The sequence below is a fragment of the Hydra viridissima genome, unplaced genomic scaffold (genome assembly GCF_058129835.1).
Source record: "Hydra viridissima isolate aposymbiotic clone 2 unplaced genomic scaffold, HvirCarnegie_v1 scaffold_9, whole genome shotgun sequence".
Lineage (NCBI taxonomy): Eukaryota > Metazoa > Cnidaria > Hydrozoa > Anthoathecata > Hydridae > Hydra > Hydra viridissima.
The window spans coordinates 4465405-4487216 of NW_028324308.1; the positions used below are offsets into that span (position 1 = coordinate 4465405).

General features: G+C 27.6%; 2 protein-coding genes across 6 annotated transcripts; both read right to left on the reverse strand.

Moving 5' to 3' along the window:
• Positions 1-265: 265 nt before the first annotated feature.
• Positions 266-9688, reverse strand: LOC145185311 (copine-2-like). Of its 3 annotated transcripts, XM_090097017.1 has the most exons (17): positions 9482-9688; positions 8437-8631; positions 8083-8262; positions 7796-7864; positions 7534-7611; positions 6526-6609; positions 5889-5978; positions 5543-5632; positions 5205-5291; positions 4890-4949; positions 4076-4209; positions 3951-4005; positions 3431-3482; positions 3076-3215; positions 2781-2944; positions 1113-1185; positions 266-744 (listed from the first exon to the last, which is right to left on the reverse strand). In XM_090097017.1, exons 2-17 carry the CDS (start codon positions 8578-8580, stop codon positions 616-618), a joined length of 1629 nt encoding a protein of 542 aa, XP_089953143.1. In that variant the 5' UTR covers positions 8581-8631; positions 9482-9688; the 3' UTR covers positions 266-615. The 3 variants fall into 3 exon arrangements, with proteins under 3 accessions (XP_089953143.1, XP_089953142.1, XP_089953144.1); XM_090097016.1 differs by lacking the exon at positions 9482-9688 and having other exon boundaries at positions 8437-8892; XM_090097018.1 differs by lacking the exon at positions 9482-9688 and having other exon boundaries at positions 7781-7864; positions 8437-8637.
• LOC145185280 (copine-3-like) lies at positions 9400-21802 on the reverse strand. 3 transcript variants are annotated; one of them, XM_090097015.1, is made up of 17 exons: positions 21551-21802; positions 21192-21364; positions 20868-21047; positions 20709-20777; positions 20527-20601; positions 20365-20448; positions 19667-19756; positions 18825-18920; positions 15488-15574; positions 15132-15191; positions 14429-14562; positions 13559-13613; positions 12281-12332; positions 12065-12204; positions 11483-11646; positions 9781-9853; positions 9400-9688 (listed from the first exon to the last, which is right to left on the reverse strand). In XM_090097015.1, exons 2-17 carry the CDS (start codon positions 21336-21338, stop codon positions 9506-9508), a joined length of 1689 nt encoding a protein of 562 aa, XP_089953141.1. In that variant the 5' UTR covers positions 21339-21364; positions 21551-21802; the 3' UTR covers positions 9400-9505. The 3 variants fall into 3 exon arrangements, 2 of the variants coding, with proteins under 2 accessions (XP_089953141.1, XP_089953140.1); XR_016455368.1 differs by lacking the exon at positions 13559-13613 and having other exon boundaries at positions 21551-21798; XM_090097014.1 differs by lacking the exon at positions 21551-21802 and having other exon boundaries at positions 21192-21511.
• Between the last annotated feature and the right edge of the window lie 10 nt (positions 21803-21812).

A 21812-nucleotide genomic window follows, 5' to 3' on the forward strand; every position in this document is an offset into this window, starting at 1 on the left:
TTGTTAAAGAGATGATTCGAAAGGCTAGTTTGAGCTCTTCACGCTGGGTTTAGGTAAACCAATTTGAGTGATGAAAAAAACCTTTTTCAAGCTTTTTTTACAAGTTGGCCCGGGATTTATTCATCTTCTTATCAGACCTAATTGGGGTATAAGAATTTTTGAAATGCTTTGGTGGGACATGGCACTGGGAATTCTGCAAAAAAATATTCCTACATGACTATTTCGTGCTAAATTGGGAAAAACTTCAACTCATTAAAAAAACACATTTGCATAAGTTGGACAATCCCACGCAACACATTAAATTAATATCTCGTGACAATCATTAATTACACAATACGCAGCCATAATAAAAACATCTACAAACCGGTTACAACAGAAAACACATGAGTTACTTGGATAGAAAACAAACAACCCTTCTTAAGGCACTTCTAAGTAAGACGTTTTATTACGGTGAAGTTACAGAGAATGACAAAACATTTTTACATTCAACTAATTCAAATCTGATTTATCTTGTTAATAACGTTTAAAATAATAATAATAAAAAAGATAAAAATTATTTACAAAAAACTAACAACAAAATGCATAACTAAGCAGAAATGTTTTTAAAACGAGACCTTAAAGTGGCGGATAAAAAGATTGCGCTTGTCTCGGAGGTTGTGGTTGGATACCTTTTAAAGAGAAAAATTCTGATACTTGCTTCGGAATTTCAGCCAAAACTGCTCTGGCAAGGTCTGCGGGTGAAGCCTATTTTAAAAATTTAGACCCTTTCAGATGATTTTAGCTATGAATATTCACACTTTTTTAACATTGACACACACCCTAAATATTTACAACTAACATCATCTGAGAGGAACGCATTACATAGGTTTAGTAAGCACCCATAAAAGTGTTTTTGTACAAGCCCATTATTTCAATTTTAAGTTATATAAAAAAACTACCAGTGAAACGCGATGTGTGATGCTGTACTTAAAAAATACTTAAAGGGTGTGTTTTATTTCACCAACAAATTTAAGAATGGTACTAAAACAAAAGTAAAAATACTAAAATAATCAGAAACGTTAAAATTTATTTCACTAAAATATGTAAAGCAAATGAGAAAAATAATCCCTTACATTCTTGAAATCTCTAAATGGAACAAATTGAACAATATCGCGTAAAGCCTGTTTTCCATACGATGTAGTTAACCTATAAGTTGTTTTCATTTATTTTACCAACAAATTAAGTGCAACATTTTCATGGAGCATGGAAACAAAAAATGATTGCGACTATGCCAAGGTTTGAAAAACAACAACAAATTTAAAAACAACAAATTTAAAAACCTTTTTCACCATAACTTTTATGTAATTCAAGTATTACTTAATATTGATGGTATGATAATATTAATAGTAATTAATAATAATAATAATAATAGTAATAATAATAATAATAATAATAATAATAATAATAATAATAATAATAATAATAATAATAATTATTATTATTATTATTATTATTATTATTATTATTATTATTATTATTATTATTATTATTATAATAGTACTAATAATAATAATAATAATAATAATGATTATGGTGATGATGATGATGATGATGATGATGATGATGGTGATGATGATGATGATGATGATGATGATGATGATGATGATGATGATGATGATGATGATGATGATGATGATGATGATGATGAACAACAACAACAACAATAAGAAATTACTATTATTGTTATTATTGATAATACCGTATGCGACCGCAAAATTCGTAAAAATTCTTTCTTGACAAAAATCAATGTAAAATAAAAACTTGAAGCCAAACAAAAAACCTATTTAATAAGAAGTGTTAAGAATTACATATACTACATTTTTATTCGATATTTCCTCCCTCAGCATTAATCGCAGCTTCAAATCGACTCCTGAAACTGAAACAGGTGGTCTGGATATAGTCCTTGGGCATCTTGCCCCACTCCTTCTTGATAGCAGCCTTCAAGGAGTTGACACTGTTGTGGGACGTTGACAAGCCCTTGACTCCACATACGCCCATATTGAATAATCAAGAGGTAACAAATCTGGAGATCCTGGAGGCCATAACTCTTTTGACCAGTTTTTTGCCAGGTTCTTCTGGTGCCACCTCTGGGTCTTCTGGGATGTATGTGGAGGTGCTCAATCCTGCTGGAACACAACATTGTCATCTGGAGAGTAGTGAGTATTAATCTAGATTTTGACATGGTTTTCCATGATTCTAATGTACTCATTGGTGTCAACTTTCTGACCAGATTTGATGAAGCATTTTGAGGACATCAGAAGAAATGAGGCCAAACATCATAACTGAAGTCGGATGTTTGGTCTTAAATCTATACTTTAAATGTTCTGGGACTTCCTGGACTGGTTGATGACAGGTGTTTCTTAACTATGGCTCTTGACTTTGGCTTCAGATCCTGAGGAGTCCGAGCTGACCTCTTCAAACCACTGCCAGGCTTCCTCTCAACACAACATTTAAAAACGTTTAATCACAGTGTAAACAGTACTCAGAAGCTTGTTTAGCATCTTGGCAATTTCTTTGAGCGTTGAGCCATTTATAGAAAGGTCAATAATGGGCTTATTTTTACTGCTCATCTTTTCTTTTTTTGCTGCTTTTTTCATTTTAATTCCAAAGATCTGCGCATCAACATTAACAAACTACAGTGCTTAAAAATAACAACGTAACATTTACTTTGGAATCACTAAACTTATTATGAATTTTGCGGTCGCATATGATAGAAGTAAATTTTAGTAAACTTTACACACTTTCCCTGATCGCAATCCAAAAAATTCATCTGTGAAAAATCAGCATTTCCCACCCCAACAATAATTAGTGAAATAGGGAGGAATGATGCTTCTACTATTGCAGAGACTGTTGCATCCATATCAGAAATCACACCATCAGTCAGTAACAGCAGCACAAAGTAGTTCTAAAAGTTTAAATGTTCCATTAAACAAAAAAACTTAAAACGAATACTTAACACAAAGTAAAAACATGGCGAAGTAAGGAAGAGAAACTGTTCATCTAACTGAATACAGAAATTTTGTCAACATTTGTTACCAAAGCAAGATTTTCTTGTCCTTTTAAGATGTTAGAAGCAAATCTTGCAATATGGTTTATTATAGGTGCAACATTGGTTGGACCATAAAATTTAATGGATCGAACACAATTCTGGTATGCCAAAAGAATTCCTTGGATTCCTTAAAAAGTTTAGAAAAACGTTTAGCGCCATTTTAGACTCAAGATAAATTGAAATTGTTTATTTATTTAGTAAGAAATCAGATCAAGAAAAAGTTGAAGAAGTTTTAAAAAGTTGGACACAGTTAATGGATAAAAATATGTAATAACAAGTTAATAAAATTTTTAAAAAACATTTACCTGCACAAAAATTTACCTGCAAAAAAAAACTATTTACCTGCACAATATGGATTGCTTGGATTGAAATTTAATGGAAACTCAAAAGATACCTGAAATAAATCCATGCATATGAATTTTAATATCTAATTTTTCTCCTATACTTCTCATGTTTTTACAATTACTCTAAAAAGCCTCATAATGATTTAATTATTTAATTATTAAAAATAGTTAAAATCTTCATAATGATTATAAAACTAGCGAAGAGAAAATAATCGTAAAATCATCGTAATGATGTTGTAACTATTTTAAAAAGTCTTTAATCTTCGTAACGGCATCACATTTCTAACAAAAAGTCTGCAATCAATTTAATAATTAAATGACTGTTATAAAAAAAAGTTTAGTTTTTGCAATAAATAATCTTCACAGTAAACCTATACTCGATAATTAAATACTAAAGATTTTCAGCAAATATGTTAAAAGAGGTAGAAAAAAAGGTTTTATAGTTGAAAATCAACAACTTTTAAAATTAAAATCTAGCTTCTTTTATTTTTTTTTTTTTAAACTGTTAAAAGTCTTACGTGAAAAGCCGGGGGTATTTCAGCTCCAAATCCCAATGCAGGAAAAAGTTTGTCACTAAAAGACAGAAAAAGTAAAATGTTTTTGCTTTTTAACATAAAAACTTTAAGAAATCAAAAAAACTTACGTATCATAATCTTGACATACTTCCCCCACAGCAATAAGCGCCTTTTCATACTCATTTCGTTGATTGGGATTAATGTAATGGAGAGATTGTGGATTTGATGGTTCACCATTAGAAGCAGTGAAATCCACACCAACCTGAAATATGTAATACTTAAAACTCTGTAAAAAGTATGGCTATGAAACATAGCGGATTTCCTAAGCTTGAATAAAAGAACTTTTCAAATAACACTTGTTTAAGATAACAAAAATACAACATTACATAATTAAACATATGCACAAACAGGGTTACAACAAAATTTTAAAATATACAAATACTCATTTCAAAAAACAATCATTTCAAAAAAAAAAAAAATCACAAACATTCTTCCAGAATCTACAGCTTCAAAAAAATTAAATATACTGAACAATTCCATACTTTCAATATATTAAAAATATATATATATATATATATATATATTATTTCCATTATATTATATATATTAAAAATATATATTATGATGATATAATAACTTGCTTAACTTGTAGTGAATGCAAGAAAAAAATAAAAATTACAAAGTACTTAAACCATGTAACTTTAAAACACTCAAAACTTTTCTCTTGAAATTGTTAAAAGTTGCAAAGAACGTGCATTAAAATGTAAAAGATCAGGGTTGATGTAAAAGTTTTTGAAATAATCTTTTTACAAAATCTTACTTTTAAGCAGATTTGTTCTTCATTGGACATTAGGAAGTGGCTTTTTTTTATTTTTACAAATATCAATTTAGTAACAATAATTTAATCATTAAAAAATGAGCTATTGCTCAACAGGTTCTTACAGTGAAATTGATCTGACATCCTCCCATAATATATTCAACAAAAGATGGCCTCTTGAAAACCTAAAAAATAAGCAAACAAAAAAACTGTTTTAAATTTCAATGAAAAAAAATTGTTTAAACCCAAAATTATTAAAGCTTATGAAAGCATAAAAAAGGGCAAAAATTTCATTTAATAATTTAATTCAAAAACATTGTTTTAGTAACGAATTAAAACAGTGAATTGAGTTAAAAATGAATGAGTTTATTTGTAAATAAACTCGTAAATACATTAGTGATACAAACTAAGCTGGTTAAATAAAGCTCACATGAAATTACCTTGATCGAATCTAAATAAATCACTCCTGAATTTTGGTAGGACTTTGATTTTTTTTTCTTTTTTGGATTTATGCAATCCCACTGATGCTAAAAAATGTAAAAGAAATGAATAAAGAATAACAATACCAAAAAGTAGAAAGAAAAAAATAGATCTGCATTTGAAAACATATTCCTATATAACACATAAAGTATATTATTTACATACTATATAAACACTTAAATGTAAACACTATACCAATTATAAATACTGATAGTGAAAAACATGTCACAGCTGAAAAACAAGTCCGTACATGTAAAATGACAATTAATCATAGAGCTAAAAAACAACATGCTCCTACTGAAGGCTGACTGCACATTTCTGCCATAGTAGTGTAAAATTCACCAATTAAATCATGACTTCCATCATCATCATAGTCAAAACAACAAATCTAAAAATACAAAAGCTTCAAACAATCCTCAAGACAACATTTTACAACTGATATAAATTTTCATTAAATTTATTAAAAGTTATAACCCTAATTTTCAGAAGTCAATTATGACAACTAATGCATTTGTATAACATTCTTTAGCACAAACATTACGATAACATGCTAAATTTTATTGTTCTGTGCTAACACGGAATAGATAACTGTATGAAATAGGTAAATGAACTTAAACAGTTAAAACATTAAAGAATAAGTGTACCTTTAATTTCAATTCGTAATTATTGTTGCAAAGCTTTTGAAGAGTTAAAGAAAAAGGTTTCCAATTCGGATCCAAAGTATTATTAACATGCTAAAATTTTAACAAATGTTTTGATTCAATTCTATTGTATTATTAACATTCTAGAATTTAGACAAAACATTTAAATTAGTAGTTTTTGTGTAAAAAATTCTGTTTGAAATCTCCTTGGAGAGCATTTAAGTAACAGAGATTGTCGAATTTAAACTAGATATTCAAATAGCAGAGTATTTACTGCCACCTGGTTACAAAACGTAGATTCATAGACTGAAATTGAGAAAATCAGATTTAATTTGAACTTGATAAGAATATAAACATTAATAATGTCTGAAATCAGACATTGCATATGAAAAGGTCTAAGAAAATATTTAATTTGATCCAAATTTCGCACAGCGAAGAAAAACTGAAAAGTTAGAATTATCTGAAAGAGTTAACAACAAAGGATAAAACTTCAATCCATAAAGTAAATACTGTTATTTAACTATGTTTTTGTCTGTTGATTAACTTCATGCAACTTTAATTTTACACTTTTTGTATTTTATTGCTAATTTAATAATTGAAACAATTACTTTGCTCTTTAAAAAATAAAAACAAACTTTACCGGTGTCCTATGAACAGTTAGAAAGGTTCCATCACCATTATCCTTTGAGATTTCCAAGTAAGGATCTGATTTTGATAAAAAGTCCTACAGACAAAATATTTATATATAATATAATTTTTTGTGAAATGGCTTCCTTGTGCACATCATGAGGTGTATGAATATCTTTAGCATAAAAAAAATATTACAGACATATAGAACATGGTAATTAAGTATAATGCTTTCAATTGCTGCATAAAAGTGAAGTCTACCTCAGCTACTAGATGCCAAAATAAATTGGAGTTTTTTTGTATCCAACTAATGATGAGTCTATTCTTATCCTTACAACTTTTACTACAATCTATATGTCCACTAAAAAAATGTTGTTTTTTTTCCATCCCCCCCCCCCCCCAAACTTTATTACATTATGTCCAGTAAAAAATCTCCTTTAGCGAAATAATAACTTTCCAATAAATTTACAATAGATAATATTTTTTTCAGGAACTTAATAATTGCTTTGAATAAAAATAAAGTTTAGCATCATAATATTGCATATATATAGCCAGTAAAAAACCTGTTTGGTCAGTTGTAAAATTTAAAGCTATTTCTTGTTTTTAATAAAAAGCACATATATTTTTGAATATAAAAAAAACACATCTAGCAGGGGGACAACTTTTATACCATGGTATTTTACTGTTGTTAAAAAAAAAAAGATCAAAATTGATATTTTTTTTTATAAAAAAATGTTAAAATACAATTTATGCACCTGATAACATTTAAGTAACTATTTTTAAGCAACTACTTTGAGTAACTATTTTGAACAGCTACTTTGAGCAACTTTTTTGAGTACCTATTTTGGGGTATTTAAACAAAGGTTATTGGGTACTGTGGAATAATTTTGGAGTTATTAATATCTCCAAAACATCTTGGAGTTAAAAAATTTCAAAGTTTATTTTTAAAATTAAAACAGATATATTTACTGCTGCTATACAGAAAAAATTGCTGAAAAATACAAAACCTAAAGTATTCAACCTTCTTATCCAACTTCTTTGCATGGAATTGCATTATAACATCATGATCTGCCATTCCTCTTAACTCTTCAGCAACAATCTACAAGAAGGAAATCCAAACTTTAAATGTTTCAAAATATTTTCTGCAAATATGTTTTAATTATTAAATAAACATTAAAAACAAATCAAACTTAAAACAAACTGACAATGACTTATTTAATTAAAAATGCTTTTCATCAAATTATTTTAAAAAATTATTTTTATATAACTATTGAAGGTCAAACTTTGATTGTTCCTGCTTTACAGCTGCTATTAGATCTCAGCTCTTTTGAAAACACTCTTGATGAAACAATCTAGAAAAAAATTATCAAGTAATGGAAATAGAATAAAAAGTTACTGAAATTCTTTTACAATGATAATTTAAAAGAGTATTTAGAAAAAAAAATTTTTACTAAAATTTCTTTAACATGTATACTCTATATAAAATTTTTAAATAGAGTTGCATTAAAAATATATATTTTTTATTACATTTGATATATTTGCATAAATAATTTTGACATATTAAAAATACCTGGCCCAAATTACATTCTAATTCTCCAAGGAAATCATCATCGTTTAAGGTGCTTGTTAGATTATCAATGTCATAAACAATAAATTTGATTTTTTGTACTTCTTCAAACTTGTAGTCAACTTCGATTGACTGAGTAAATTCAGGGCACGATGTATTTTTTATACGCTCTGTTCTTCCTTGCTAAATATTATTATGCTTGTAGAACAATTTAAACTCCTCATTGGAAATATAAAAACAATAATCAAATTAGGAAAAAGAGACCAACAGAAAAATGTTTTCTTTAAATAAAGGAAGGATACAACAGCTTTTGAAACTAAATTATAACCCTGATATACAGTCATTTGACAAACTGACCTCTTTCCAAGCTTGTGTTCCAAAGTTTTCTTGCAACAAAACTTGAACTATTGGATCAGACTGTGATGTAATATCTTTTTTTAGCAAACCTGTGCATGAAATTGTTAATGAAACTCGTGTTACCAGGCTTCCTGGAAAACTCATCTTCAATCAACTGTTGGTTAATTTGTTTTCACTTTATGAAGAATATTTTAACTAAATTAAAAATGTTAAATGTTTTAAAAATGTTTTTTTTTTTTTATTATCTAATGAAAACAACACTGCTGAATTTTTAAAGCTTTTTTCAGCATCTTTTTATTTTTTTAGTTTATTTTTTTAAGAGCATAACTAATTGATATGTTACATCTGCAGTGTTAAATTTGTCGCCACAACTTGTGTGGAACTGAAAAATCTGAAAAACCAATTCAACACAAAAAATTTTTTAGTTCTACTTATGTGCATCTTATAGGTTGCTCTGCACTATTACAATCATTTACATTATTAATAGTAAAAAATAATGATGATGATGATGATGATGATGATGATGATGATGATGATGATGATGATGATGATGATGATGATGATGATGATGATGATGATGATGATGATGATGATGATGATGATGATGATGATAACAATAATACTAATAATAATTATAATAATAGTAATAAATAGATAATAATGATAATAACTAATAATAACATTAACAAATAATAGTAATGCAAATTTCTACTTATACATAAAAAGATTAACTTAAAATTAAAGAAAATGAGTCTTTGACATTATTAAAAGTAAACTTTATAAAAAAAACTAAGAAACAGTAACTCCATTATAATTGAAATAGTAAAATGATAAGTTTACCAAAATATAAGTTAAACAACAACTTATTTTGTAAAATTTTTTTTTTGTAAGAAATTGTTATAACAATCAAAGTCAATACTATAGGACAAAACTCAGAGAATGAAGTATTTCATGAAAAATATATTTGTGCTGTTATCAAGTTTTACTAAAAAAAAATCTATATTGTAATAAAAAACTTAAAGATGTAAAAAAAGCAGCTATTAACTATTTAAGGATAATGATTCTAGAGTTATTGTGGGATTTGTTGTTGAAATTGACTGTTAAACTGCTGGTCTAATGGTGTACTTGTCATTGCAGGTGGTTGAACTTGTTGGAAAGGTGGATTTGGTTGAATACCTTTCATAGAAAAGTATTCAGTTACTTGATTTGGTATTTCTGCTAAAACAGCTCTTGCTAGATCAGCGGCAGGTACCTTGAATCAAAATAATAACAAAAAAATTAGAAATAAAAATTAGAAATTTTTATCATTTTATATTTATATTTTTTCTTGAAGAAAGAAATCACCTGACGATAATCTCTAAATGGCACAAATTGGACAATGTCACGTAGTGCTTCTTTTCCCCAACTTGATCTTAATCTAAACAAAAATCAAATTAATGCAGAACAGATCAACACCAAACTAGCCAGAATAATGTGGAATTAGCAATATCAACACAGAATAAGAAAGTTGATAGGAGTGTTACTTGCTCATCGAAAAAAAATATTGAACTTTTGCATTTTTTGCAATCAAGTTTTTTTTTCAAGTAATAATATCACTTAGGAAAAAAAAAATTATGCAAAAGTAGTTGTTCTTTAAGATAAAGTACATTAACAATAAAGTTTAAAATTAGACGAAATATTAACTACAGATAAAAAAAAAAAACTTTTTTCCTCTTGAGTGTGAAAAATTTTAAAAATGCCATCTATCAGAAACTTCTTTATCATTTATGTAAGTCTCAAAAAACTTGTTTTTGATATACTAAAGGATCAGAATTTTCAGAACAGAGCAATAATACATGCTGCACTTTTGCACATGAGATTTGCTATTATTAAAAGGTAGCAAATGTTATCTAATTGTTGTTAAGTATTTTTCAAAAGCCATGCAACGTTTAATAATTTCAGCTCAATAAGCATGTTTAGACATGCAAAAGCATATTTAAACAAATGTATAAGCATAAAAATTACACAGTCTACACAAGTTAAAGCTTATGTTTGCGCTTACATCTTTTGTTTCAAATTTTTCTTTGTTTGATTTCCATGTTAAACTTAAAAATGTACACACTAAGAATGAAGCTAAAAGCATTGCATACATTTATTTTCTTATAGCAGTTTATATTTTTTGCAAGTTTTTAAAAATTTACCAAGTGTCTTTTATTCTTTTCTTAATGGCTTCTTATTTAAAGATTATCACTTATTACGGCAACTAAGAATGCACTTGAGAGTTCCAAATATGAAACTGAAAATCAAGTCTACAAAGATCTACTCCATCAATATTATAAAGGTGTTGCTATGAAAAAAGTCCAACAACTTTTATCAAACTTACACAGCAATCAGTAATCAACCCAATTACTGCTTATTAACAATTTGAGTTTTTAGAAAGAGAAAGATTGAGCTTATTATATGAGTGATCTAATGAGGGGTTGATGATGAGTATGAGCACAAGTCAATCAAGTTTGAACATTCTGAACTCTCTAACTGAAAAAAAATTGCTGAGTTTTTTTAGAAATGCTATTACCCAAAGACAAATCTAAATGTTTCATTTTCTTTTCAGGTTGATGTAATACAGTGATGGAAAGACCATAGACAAGAGCTTTCAACTTTAGGTGATTTCTGTGTACCCTTAGTCTACCTGTGCCTTTAAAAGGGTTTTTATTGGAGCTAAAAATTTTCTAACAGACCAAAGATGCAGCTTGCATCCAAAAATTTTCAAAATGCTGTTGATACTTTAAAACTTTTGATAAGCAGATTTTCAAAATATTAGGGAACTATCAAAATATACTGATAGTTTAAAAAATATGCTGATAGTTCACAAAATATACTAAAAATAGTAAAAAAAACAAACTGTTTCTCAAAATTTTTGAAAGTATTATTATATTACCAAAGATTTTTAGAAATAGAAATAGAATAAGAATTTATTTTGTAAATTTTGAATTCCTTATGCTAAGCCTCACTTTAAGTCACATGAAAATCTTTAGCTCAAGTGTTGTCTTAAAAATAAATTCCCTACTTTCCTTGATCACAATCCAAAAAATTCATCTGTGAAAAATCAGCATTCCCCACTCCAACAATAATTAATGATATAGGAAAGTATGATGCATCCACAATTGCAGCAACTGTTGCATCCATATCAGAAATAACACCATCAGTCAGCAACAGTAAAACAAAGTAATTCTGAGAAAAAAACAAGAAGTAAATGCATTTGCAATATAATTTCTACCACTTTGAAAAAAATAAATTTTAAGAGAAAAACAAAATGTTGTAGAGTTTTATTATCACTTTAAAAGAGATATTTATGAAATAAAATTTTTGTTTAAAGTTGTAAATAGTGTCAATGTGTTAACCAGTTTGTATAAATCTTGAATAATCATTCGTATCTCAGTGAAAGAGCAGAGTTTGCGCATTTAAAAGCTATTAAAGTTTTACTTGGTAAATGGAATATATTTTTGATGAGTAAAGTGATCTGAGAAAAACCAAAATACTTTAAACTCAAAATTCCAAAAAACAATAATACAGTGAGGTGAAAAAAAAAACTCACTGGTTTTAAAAAAAAAAAGTTTTTTTACAAAAGGCTTGGATAAAAAAAACTCACTGAAGCACATGTAGGCTGGTTTTGTATAATATTTTGGCAAAAATTTGTAATATGGTTGATTATTGGTGCAACATTGGTTGGCCCATACAACTTCACATGTCGTAAACAATATTGATATGCTGCTAAAACCCCTGCAATTCCTAAAAAAATCAAGTAATGTAGAAGAAAGGGTAACAAAATATTTTATGTCAACAATTTAATTATTACTAAGATTACCATAGCAATAGGGATTCGATGGATTGAAGTTTAGCGGAAACTCAAATGATACCTAAAAAGAGATTTTATTTGAAAGCTAGAACTATACACTCAATTTACTTTGCAACAAAAATAAATATAGATTATAATAGGTGTTATGGCTTTGTGATGGGAAATTTGTAGTACATCTTAATTTGTAAATTTGGAACCCTATTGTGAATAAACCACTCTCTGAATATTCATTTGAGGGGCAAAACCAAATTAAAGTTCATAACAGATACCCTTAAGAATACTCCTAGCATCAATTGGATTTTCACTACTTTCACCACTGCAGTGGTGAAAGTAGTGAAACCACACCAGTGCACTGGTGGGTCTTTAGCTTTCTGAGAAGTCAAAACTTTTTTACTGAATGAAAATTACTTTAAAATATTTTTAAATGATGAAATAAAATTCTTTTTTTAGAAAAAAAAAAAAAAAAAAAATAGGCTTAAGAAATACAAAGCTGACTTCTTGAGTGTTTTGAGAAGCAATAAGATGATGATTTTTTTTTATACCAGCATTTTACCTTAGAATTGCAATTTAAACAATTTTTAATTAAAAAAGCAGCAAAAAAAAGCACGTTCATGTGCATTTGTGCAACCTGAAGAAATAATGCCAAAGTAAAGGAATTGAAAAGCCGCCACAGTTCAAGATTGCTGAAAAATAGTATAACTTTTTCCTATCAATTTTTGGTCATGATCTTCCTTATCACTGCACTTTAGAAACTAGAGATAAAGGATCAAAATGGATGGTTGAAGTTAATTCAGTTGAAGCTGAGTAAGATGAATCAAAGTAATTCCCTAAAAAGATGCATTCTTTAAAGGAGCCATGTTTCTTGCTGCATTAGAGATACCATATTTAAATTTAGCCACCTAATAGGACTATTCAAACACTTTTAAAAAACACTCTGATGCAACTTTTGATGTAGTTCAAGTTTTAAGGTAAATGTCACCTGAACTCTATGACGAACTTTAATTAGGTCGTTCTTGTGATTTGGACTCATTAAATCCAACAATCGTGAACATTTCAATATTTTAACAATTGAATAAGCTTTTAAGAGGATTAGACAAATTTGCAGCAACTCCATACCAATATTTTTAGGATGTTTCATTGATATAAGGATCCCAAATTTACACTGTGGCATGTGAAAACATCATTTTTTTAATTATTGATAAAGCAACTGATTTTGAATTTTATAAAAAAAATGATCTTTTACAAAGAACATTTGTTATAAAAAAAATCAAGCCTGTTACATTTTACCTGTCCATTTGGGGGTATTATAGCACCAAACCCTAGTGCAGGAAACATTTTATCCCTAATAAAAAAAGAAATTCAAATTTCATATTCTTTTATCTTAATTTTTTTTTACAAATCATAGGCTCTTTTACATATAAACTTTTTTTATTTCTTATATATATTATATTCATATTGGGTGGGCTCCTCATTTTGGTTGAATGAAATAATAAAAAATAAAATTAATAATAATGAAAAATGTTGCTGTCAGTGGCAAACCAGCAGTAGTAGATAGTTACACATTGGAAAATTAAAAGAATGTTTTTGACATTAAAATAATTCATTTTTATTATCAACACTGTATTCTGATTACTTTAAATTCGGGTAAATATTTTGGTCAAAATAACACACCTAGTCTTCATATATTTCTAAGGCAAATGTTTGAAGAAACAAGTATTGTTAATAATTGCTAAAGGTGTCGATAAGAGCATACTGTTTGCATACATATTTATTGACAGGGTTTGCGCACAAGTTATGACAGTTACTTGATTTATGCATAATTTGATAGGAGTTTGACAGGGTATACATAAGTGGGGTTAAAGCTTGAGCTTTAGCCTTGTAATATAAATTGATCACTCATGTTGTACTCATCAAATTTAATGTATTATAATGTATCATAATTACATCAATTATTTAATGTATTAATTTACAATTATTTAACTTCTTTTGCTACTAATATTTTATTGTATAAACCATGTAAATTTACATTAAATACATCATTTTGCTCTATATATAATGAAATATTCCTCTAGATCTATAATTGGAGGAGAGATTTATCGTAGATTTTTATATAAAAAACCTAATGTTACATTGATTATTCAATTTAAATACACTTACGTGTCATATTCTTGACACACTTCCCCAACAGCAATAAGAGCTTTCTCATACTCATTTTTTTGGGTATAACTGATGAAATGCAAAGACGAAGGACTTATAGGATCACCATTAGAAGCAGTAAAGTCCACACCAACCTAAAATGCATAAAACAAAAACCAAACAAAATAACAAAAACTGTTAAACTAAAACTGAAGGTTACATAACCATACACACTAATACATCTAAAGTATTTGCTACTTAATTTCAACAAATATGAAAAACAAATCACAACAACAAAAACATTAATTATTATAGGCTAAAGATCAAAAGCATGTAAAGTCACTTGCATATAACTTTGTTTTTTGGAAATTTTATTGAAAGAACTTTAACAGTACAAAACTGAAGTGCTTTAAAAAAAAAACTTGGCCCTATGCTCTTTTTTTTAGTTTTAATCATAATTTTTTATTTATTTCAATCAAAAGCTGACTTTTAAGTATCCAATCACTTAGCTTCAATTATTTAACATAATAAGGTATTATTATTGCCAATGTATGTATTATACTTTCAGCTGCAATTTTTGCTTATAACATAGAAATTCTGACTCTTGATAGCTACATGAGATACCACATATATTCACATAAACATTAAACACTTTAAATTAAATCATCAACACCCTTAAAGATTTAACTTAAAATGTTTTAAATAATACTTCTGCTTCACCTACTGTAAAATTGATTTGGCATCCACCCATGATAAACTCAAGAAAAGAAGGTTTCTTCAAAATCTATTTTAAAAAAAAGATTGATAGCCATTGAAAAATGAAGCCTATATTTTTCATTTTATCTCACAAAGATGTGAACTTAGTTTGCAATTTTCATAGAACATGTTTTTTTATTTATTTAATAACTGTTAAAAACATTGTCATTGTAAATAAATTTCTTATACACTTGAATTTTATACACTAAAAAAAAATGTTCTCAGTAAATGAGACAACTTAATTTTCATTAACAAGAACTGTAAATTTAATGTATACTAAACTACCAAATAATAAATGAAATAAAGCAAAGTTAAAACAATTACCTTAACTGAATCAAGAATGATAATACCAGAGTTCTTATAGTTTTTCTTTTTCAATTTTTTTTTCGGGTTTATACACTCCCATTGCAACTATAAAATTCAATTAACTACCAATAGAATTTATAAAGAAGTAGCAAAAAAATAAAAAACAATATCTAAAAATATAACTTATCATGAAATAGTTAAGCTCAATAAAAATGAAAAAACTTATTCATTTTTTTAATAGTTTTAAGATTTTTATAGTAAACTTTTATAAACAAACAAAAAATGTAAACATAATAATTCTTAAATCATTTTAATGCTGAAAAGAAAAATAACATTATTTTAAAAGTTTAATTTCTTAACAAAAAAAAGAATAAAAAAGTCAAAAATTTTGAAAATGTTTAAAAAAATAAAACTGTATTGCTCTCCAATTTGTTTCTTTCAAATCAGATCAAAAGAACAAGCAGAATCCTCAAGTAGTCAAAAAATTAGTGACCAGAATTTGGTCCACCTTCAGCTAAATCCTGTTCAGGCTAAATGAGTTCTATGCTAATTCCAGAATATTCCTTAGTTTTTTTTGAATTCATTAGTTGTAATTATATTTCTAGAATCTCCACAAAGCTATATAAAGCAAGAGAACTTTTTACATTAGTTAAAAATGAGGCTTGATGACCTTATTCACCATTTCTTACTTCTTTAGTTCAATGAAGGAAGGAATACAAGTGAGGAAATTCAAAAGATAAAGAAAATATACCCTGATGCCTCCTTAAACAACCCAGCACTTATAACTTGTTTGGGAAAATAGTTGGAGATCGGAGTCTGCAAGATAAGCCACATTCAGGTCAACCATCTCGTAGTCAGTAATAATATGCTGAATTCTGTGTTCAAGGCAAATCTTTATTAGAACCTCTCTGAGCTTTGCCAAACACCTGTATAGGATGGGAAAAGTGAGAAAACTTCAGTTTTCTTACTTTTGATGGATGCCACACAAATTGTATGAGAGAAGCAAAATCTAGCTAGCCAATACTTTTACATTGCTACTCTAATTACATATAAAAGATCCTTTCTTTAGGAGTATTCTCAACTCAAATGAGAAGTTAATAGAAAAAACCAATGACAAGTGTATGCCTGGCTGGATCCAGAAGAACAATCCCAAAAGATGCACAAAACTGACCCTCATCCACTTTTCTTGTGTATTTGGTGGGCATCAATTAGAGTGGTTTATCATGAAGCAACAAGAAGCAGGCAAATAATTACTGCCAAGATTTATTGTGCTCAGTTCCAACACACTTAAAAGTATCTGCTAAGATTATAACTAACACTGCCAAATCAATGAAAGGTCCTTATGCTCTACCAGACCAACAGAAACTGATCAAGCTGGTGAAGAAGATCCAACAGAAGCTGAAATAAGAATTTCTGCATCATCCTAAAATAACACCGCTTAACAATTTTTTTTCAAAAGTTTGTTATATTTTTGTTAGTGTTTGATAGTTAGTGTTAGTGTTTTATTTTTTTTTATTATATTTTTGTTAGTGTTTGATACTGTGTGTGTACTGATTCCAAAAAAGTAAACATTTCTTCTATATGATTGACCATTTCAATGTGATAAATAAGATCATATATATAATTTTTATTATTTTATTATCATATTGTTTTGACTATTATCACATACTATCATATATTCAGAACTGTTATATATTCTGTTACTAAATGTATATCTAACTTTCTCATTTAGGTCAGTTACTAAGTTCTGGTATTTTCATGATGGCAACTAGATGATGTAAAAATTCTCCATTTTTCTATGTGTGTGGCTACTATATTGGAAGAAATTAGCTATTGCATTGTGAAAGGTAACAAATTCTGTATAGCCTGTAAAAATTATTTGTAATGGTCATGGGTGACCAGGACAAACCCTCATTTAACATACAGAAACTGTCAATTTATTCTTAAATGGTGGTTAAGATGTACAGGAAGGGTAATGTCTTTTGCCATTTCATAAGTATGGAGAGACCATCAAAACAACTGTTACTTTTGTATAATTGATCTGAAAAATTACAGAAAAGTGAAGGTGAGACAAGTTTTTCAATATTAACACATACAATTATCTAGAGCAACTGTCCCACATAATTACAGGTTACCAGTATCAAAACTACTGCAAAATAAAAATATGTTTCTTATCATACAGATTCCTTAGAAGTCTTCCAGAAGCCTTACTTTAATCAAATTGAATATTAATTATTGTGGATTCTTTTTCCTAAAGATGTTTTGAATACTAATTTAATTTATGTCTTTGTTGAAGTTGAAATATGTAATTATAAAGAAATAAAATGGAACATATTCAGATAACATACTCATTGTATCTTTAAATGGAAGAATTCTTTGTTCACTTTTGGTTAATTTTTTTTGCATTCTCACCTTTTTTTTTAATGCTAGATTTCTTCCCCAAAAACTTGGGTGATGTTAACTAGGAGCACAGTAAGAAATTTCATCAGGACAATGAAATCTCACCATGCTCCTTACTAACATCACCTCAAGACAATTGGATACTACTATGATAGGAGATTATGTATGATCTCTAGTCAGAAAAGATAAAATTATGTAGTCTAGAAAATCTTGATTGTCAAACCAATCCATTCTTTTATCTTAAGATAAGTGTTATTAAAGCATTTACAATGCAGAGTTGTGTTTTTTTTTTTTTTTTTTTGTTCTAAAACTGTACTTCCTAAATTCCTTTTAATACATGAAAAAGTGCTTAATATTGTGCAATTATCCTCACAATAATAAAATAGATTGAATAACCATACTGTTGTATAGAAAATTTCTATCTGTAATGAAAAGTTTGAAAGCAGTAGAACTTAAACACTATTAATGTTATATTAAAAGGAATGTGATATTTGAATTTAGTGGCAAAAAATATGTATGTAAACATTAAAGAATATAAATAAACTAAACATATGTTTCATGGTGTAATCAGAAATATGGCACACTTTATCGGTGGGATATTTTCTTCATAATGCTTCTTGAAAGATGTAATATTTTATCCTGATTAACATTATTTTGAGATAGAGATGATCATTAGGAATAACAACTAAAAAAACTCATGCAACTAATTTAATATAAAATAAATATTACAAAAAATTTAAATTACAAAACCTAAGTTTTGCATATTTACTTTTTGCTGACATACAGCACATAGACAGACAAAAACATACAAAAAGCACATAGACAGACAAAAACATACAAAAAGCACATAGACAGACAAAAACATACAAAAGAAAAACAGACACAGACACAGCTTCATGAATGAAAAAGGAGCATATTAAGATGTTGGAAAAAGAAACAAAGGTAGTAGATTTACGGCAGTTGTGACTCCAGTAGAAATTTCCTTCATTGTTGTATAAAACTCACCAATCAAATCATGACTTCCATCATTGTCATAATCAAAACAACGAATCTAAAAGATACAGAGGTAAAGAAGTAATATTATAACAGTAAACTTTATTAGGTTAATGTGTTATACTTGCTAAATTCAATAAGTTTTGTTATACAAGTTTTGTAAAAACTTGTTTACCAAAACTTATTCCTTTAAAATTTTATGCATTAACACAGGCCAACAAAAAATTTATTGCATTAATTTTGACATTTGTATTTACATAACTTTGATATTTTTATGGCAACCTACAGACTTTTGAAAAACAGATTTAAAAACAGTTCAGAATATGGAAATGGTCTAATAGCTGAAGAAATGCTGGTATAGGCTATTTTTTGTTTGATTTTTTTCCAATACCAATTTAATTTGTGTGCTTCACAGTATGTGAATAAGGATAAGAGAATTTATATCTTTATTTAAAGACTAAATATATATTAGACTAAATACTAAATTTTTATGACTTTATTTGAAGTAGTTCATATCATTTTTTGTTTAATATCAAATTATATATTTAGTATAAAACAAAAAATGATATGGTTACCTTTTTGTAATTATTATTATAAAAGAGCTATTTTTTAAAGATCTAATATTAAAAAAAAGATAAAGATTTAAAATTAAAATTAAAGATTTCAAAACTAGATCATGTCAATAAATTCCGAGCATGAAAAATGCATAAAAATTGGTTTAAAATCCATGCAACAAAAAAAAGTGTTTTTTTTTTTGTTGCCCTGTGAAATAATAGACAAAGCAAATACTTTAAATAAAGTTACTTTTAATTGTAAATCATAATTGTTGTTGCAAAGTTTTTGAAGAGATATGGTGAATGGTTGCCATTGTGGATTTAACGTGTTATCAATGTGCTAAAATGGTACAAACAACAATATCAGAAAATAATATCAGAAAATCTTAACTATAAAACAGTTTATTAAACAACTAAAAAAAAAACTATAAAATGTTTTGGTGTTGTTTGACATTAGAATTAAAAAAGGTACAGTGATTTAATGATCATTTATTGACCATTACATTACTATAATACTCATTCCTCATTCAAGATATTTGTGTTTAAACATTTATCATTAACTTTATGTAGATTGCAGAAAACTGTTGCTTTTCTTCTCCCATTTATATTAAAATTTTGAATTGTTTAAAGCATAATATTTCAAATATTTTTAATCACCATCTTACACTTCAACAAGCAATAAACATGTAAAAAAAAAAAAAAAATTGTAAGTATTTAATTTCATTTTTCCACTTTCTAGTCAACAATTTCTTTACAGAGTGTATATATGAAGTGTCCTTAGTACATCATGTTACTATAGAACCTTTACAAAAGGCAAATAAATTAAATATTCAATTTTAGTTATGCCACAATATAGAACTTGTTGGAACTAGTACAAATTGTTCATACTTTAACATGCCATGCCCATTAAACTACTGACCTTTACAATAAAATATAAGAAATGATTACTGGTGTTCTGTGAACAGCAAGAAATGTTCCATCACCATTATTTTTCAATAGCTCTAGGTATGGATCAGATTTTGACAGAAAATCCTAAAACCCAAAAATATAAAGTAAGAAAACATTGTTAGTGTATTTGGGTGAATTTAGTTAGAACATAATGAAACTTACTTTATTATCCAACTTTTGTCCTTTAAACTGTAGTGTAACAATGCTATTGGACTCGTTAATCTCTTCAGCAGTGATCTAACAAATAAAAGTTTAGCTTCTTACATAACAAGTAATATAGTCAAAAAAAATATTATTTGTATTTTAAAAAAAACTAAAGAAATATTTAAAACCTTAAAGCTTACCTTTATAGTACCAGCATTTTCAGAGGAGTGATAAACTAGTTTTTCAGTCACAGTTCTTAAAGAAACTATCTAAACAAAAAGTATAGTTTACATAGTTAAAACCTTGGTGTGTCACATGTATACAACTAATTTTGAAAAACTTTGCCAAAAAATGAATACCTTTCCTAAACTTATTTCAATTTTCCCAAGAAAATCATCATCAAGTAGACTCTTTGAACTATTATCAACATCATAGACAGAGAACCTTATTTTCTGAACCTCTTCAAACTTGTAATCTACTTCTATTGTTTGAGTGAATTCAGGACACGTTGTATTTTTAATGCATTCAGTTCTTCCCTGCTATAAAGTTGAAGAGTCTAGCATAATACCAAAACTAAATAAGAAACTAAATTAACCCCAACATACAATATGAACCCAGTGATTAAAATTTCTAAATACTATTTAATTGTAAAAGTATACAGAATTCTATGTCTATATGCCAACCTCTTTCCATTCTCCAAGTGAACTTTGAATCATAACTTGTACAATAGGATCTGATTTAGATGTGACATCTTTATTGAGTAAGCCATTGCAAGAAATTGATAAAGATACTCTGGAACTCAAACCCTGGCCAAAAGTCGGATAACTCATTTACCTTAGTTCTTATGTTCTGAAATCTAATACAAAAAAAGCATTCAATAAAAATTTTAATTAAACTTTGGTACTCTTTCAAAAAGTGTACGTTTTTTGATTTTCATTTTTTGTGTTTGTAAAAAAAATAACTTTTTATTATTGTTATAGTATTTCTCCTTGTGAAAAATTTTTCCGTAAACAATAGATTTATTTTCCATAAAGACAATTACCTAACAAATATTTCATAACGTCGTATTTTTGCGTTTTTTTCGCGTCTATAATTATTATCCCAATTCTCGATATCTACTTTTTGTTTAACATTTCAAAACCTGAGTTCTGACTCCAATTTTGTAAAAAATCAAAATAACTCTAAAGCAGTGATTATAACATAAAAATCTTTATATTTTTATTGTTAATTTATGCGTCTGGTTTGTTGTTAATTTGTCTGGTACCGTGGACGTATAAGAGACGGACGTGCAACGTCCGTCTCTT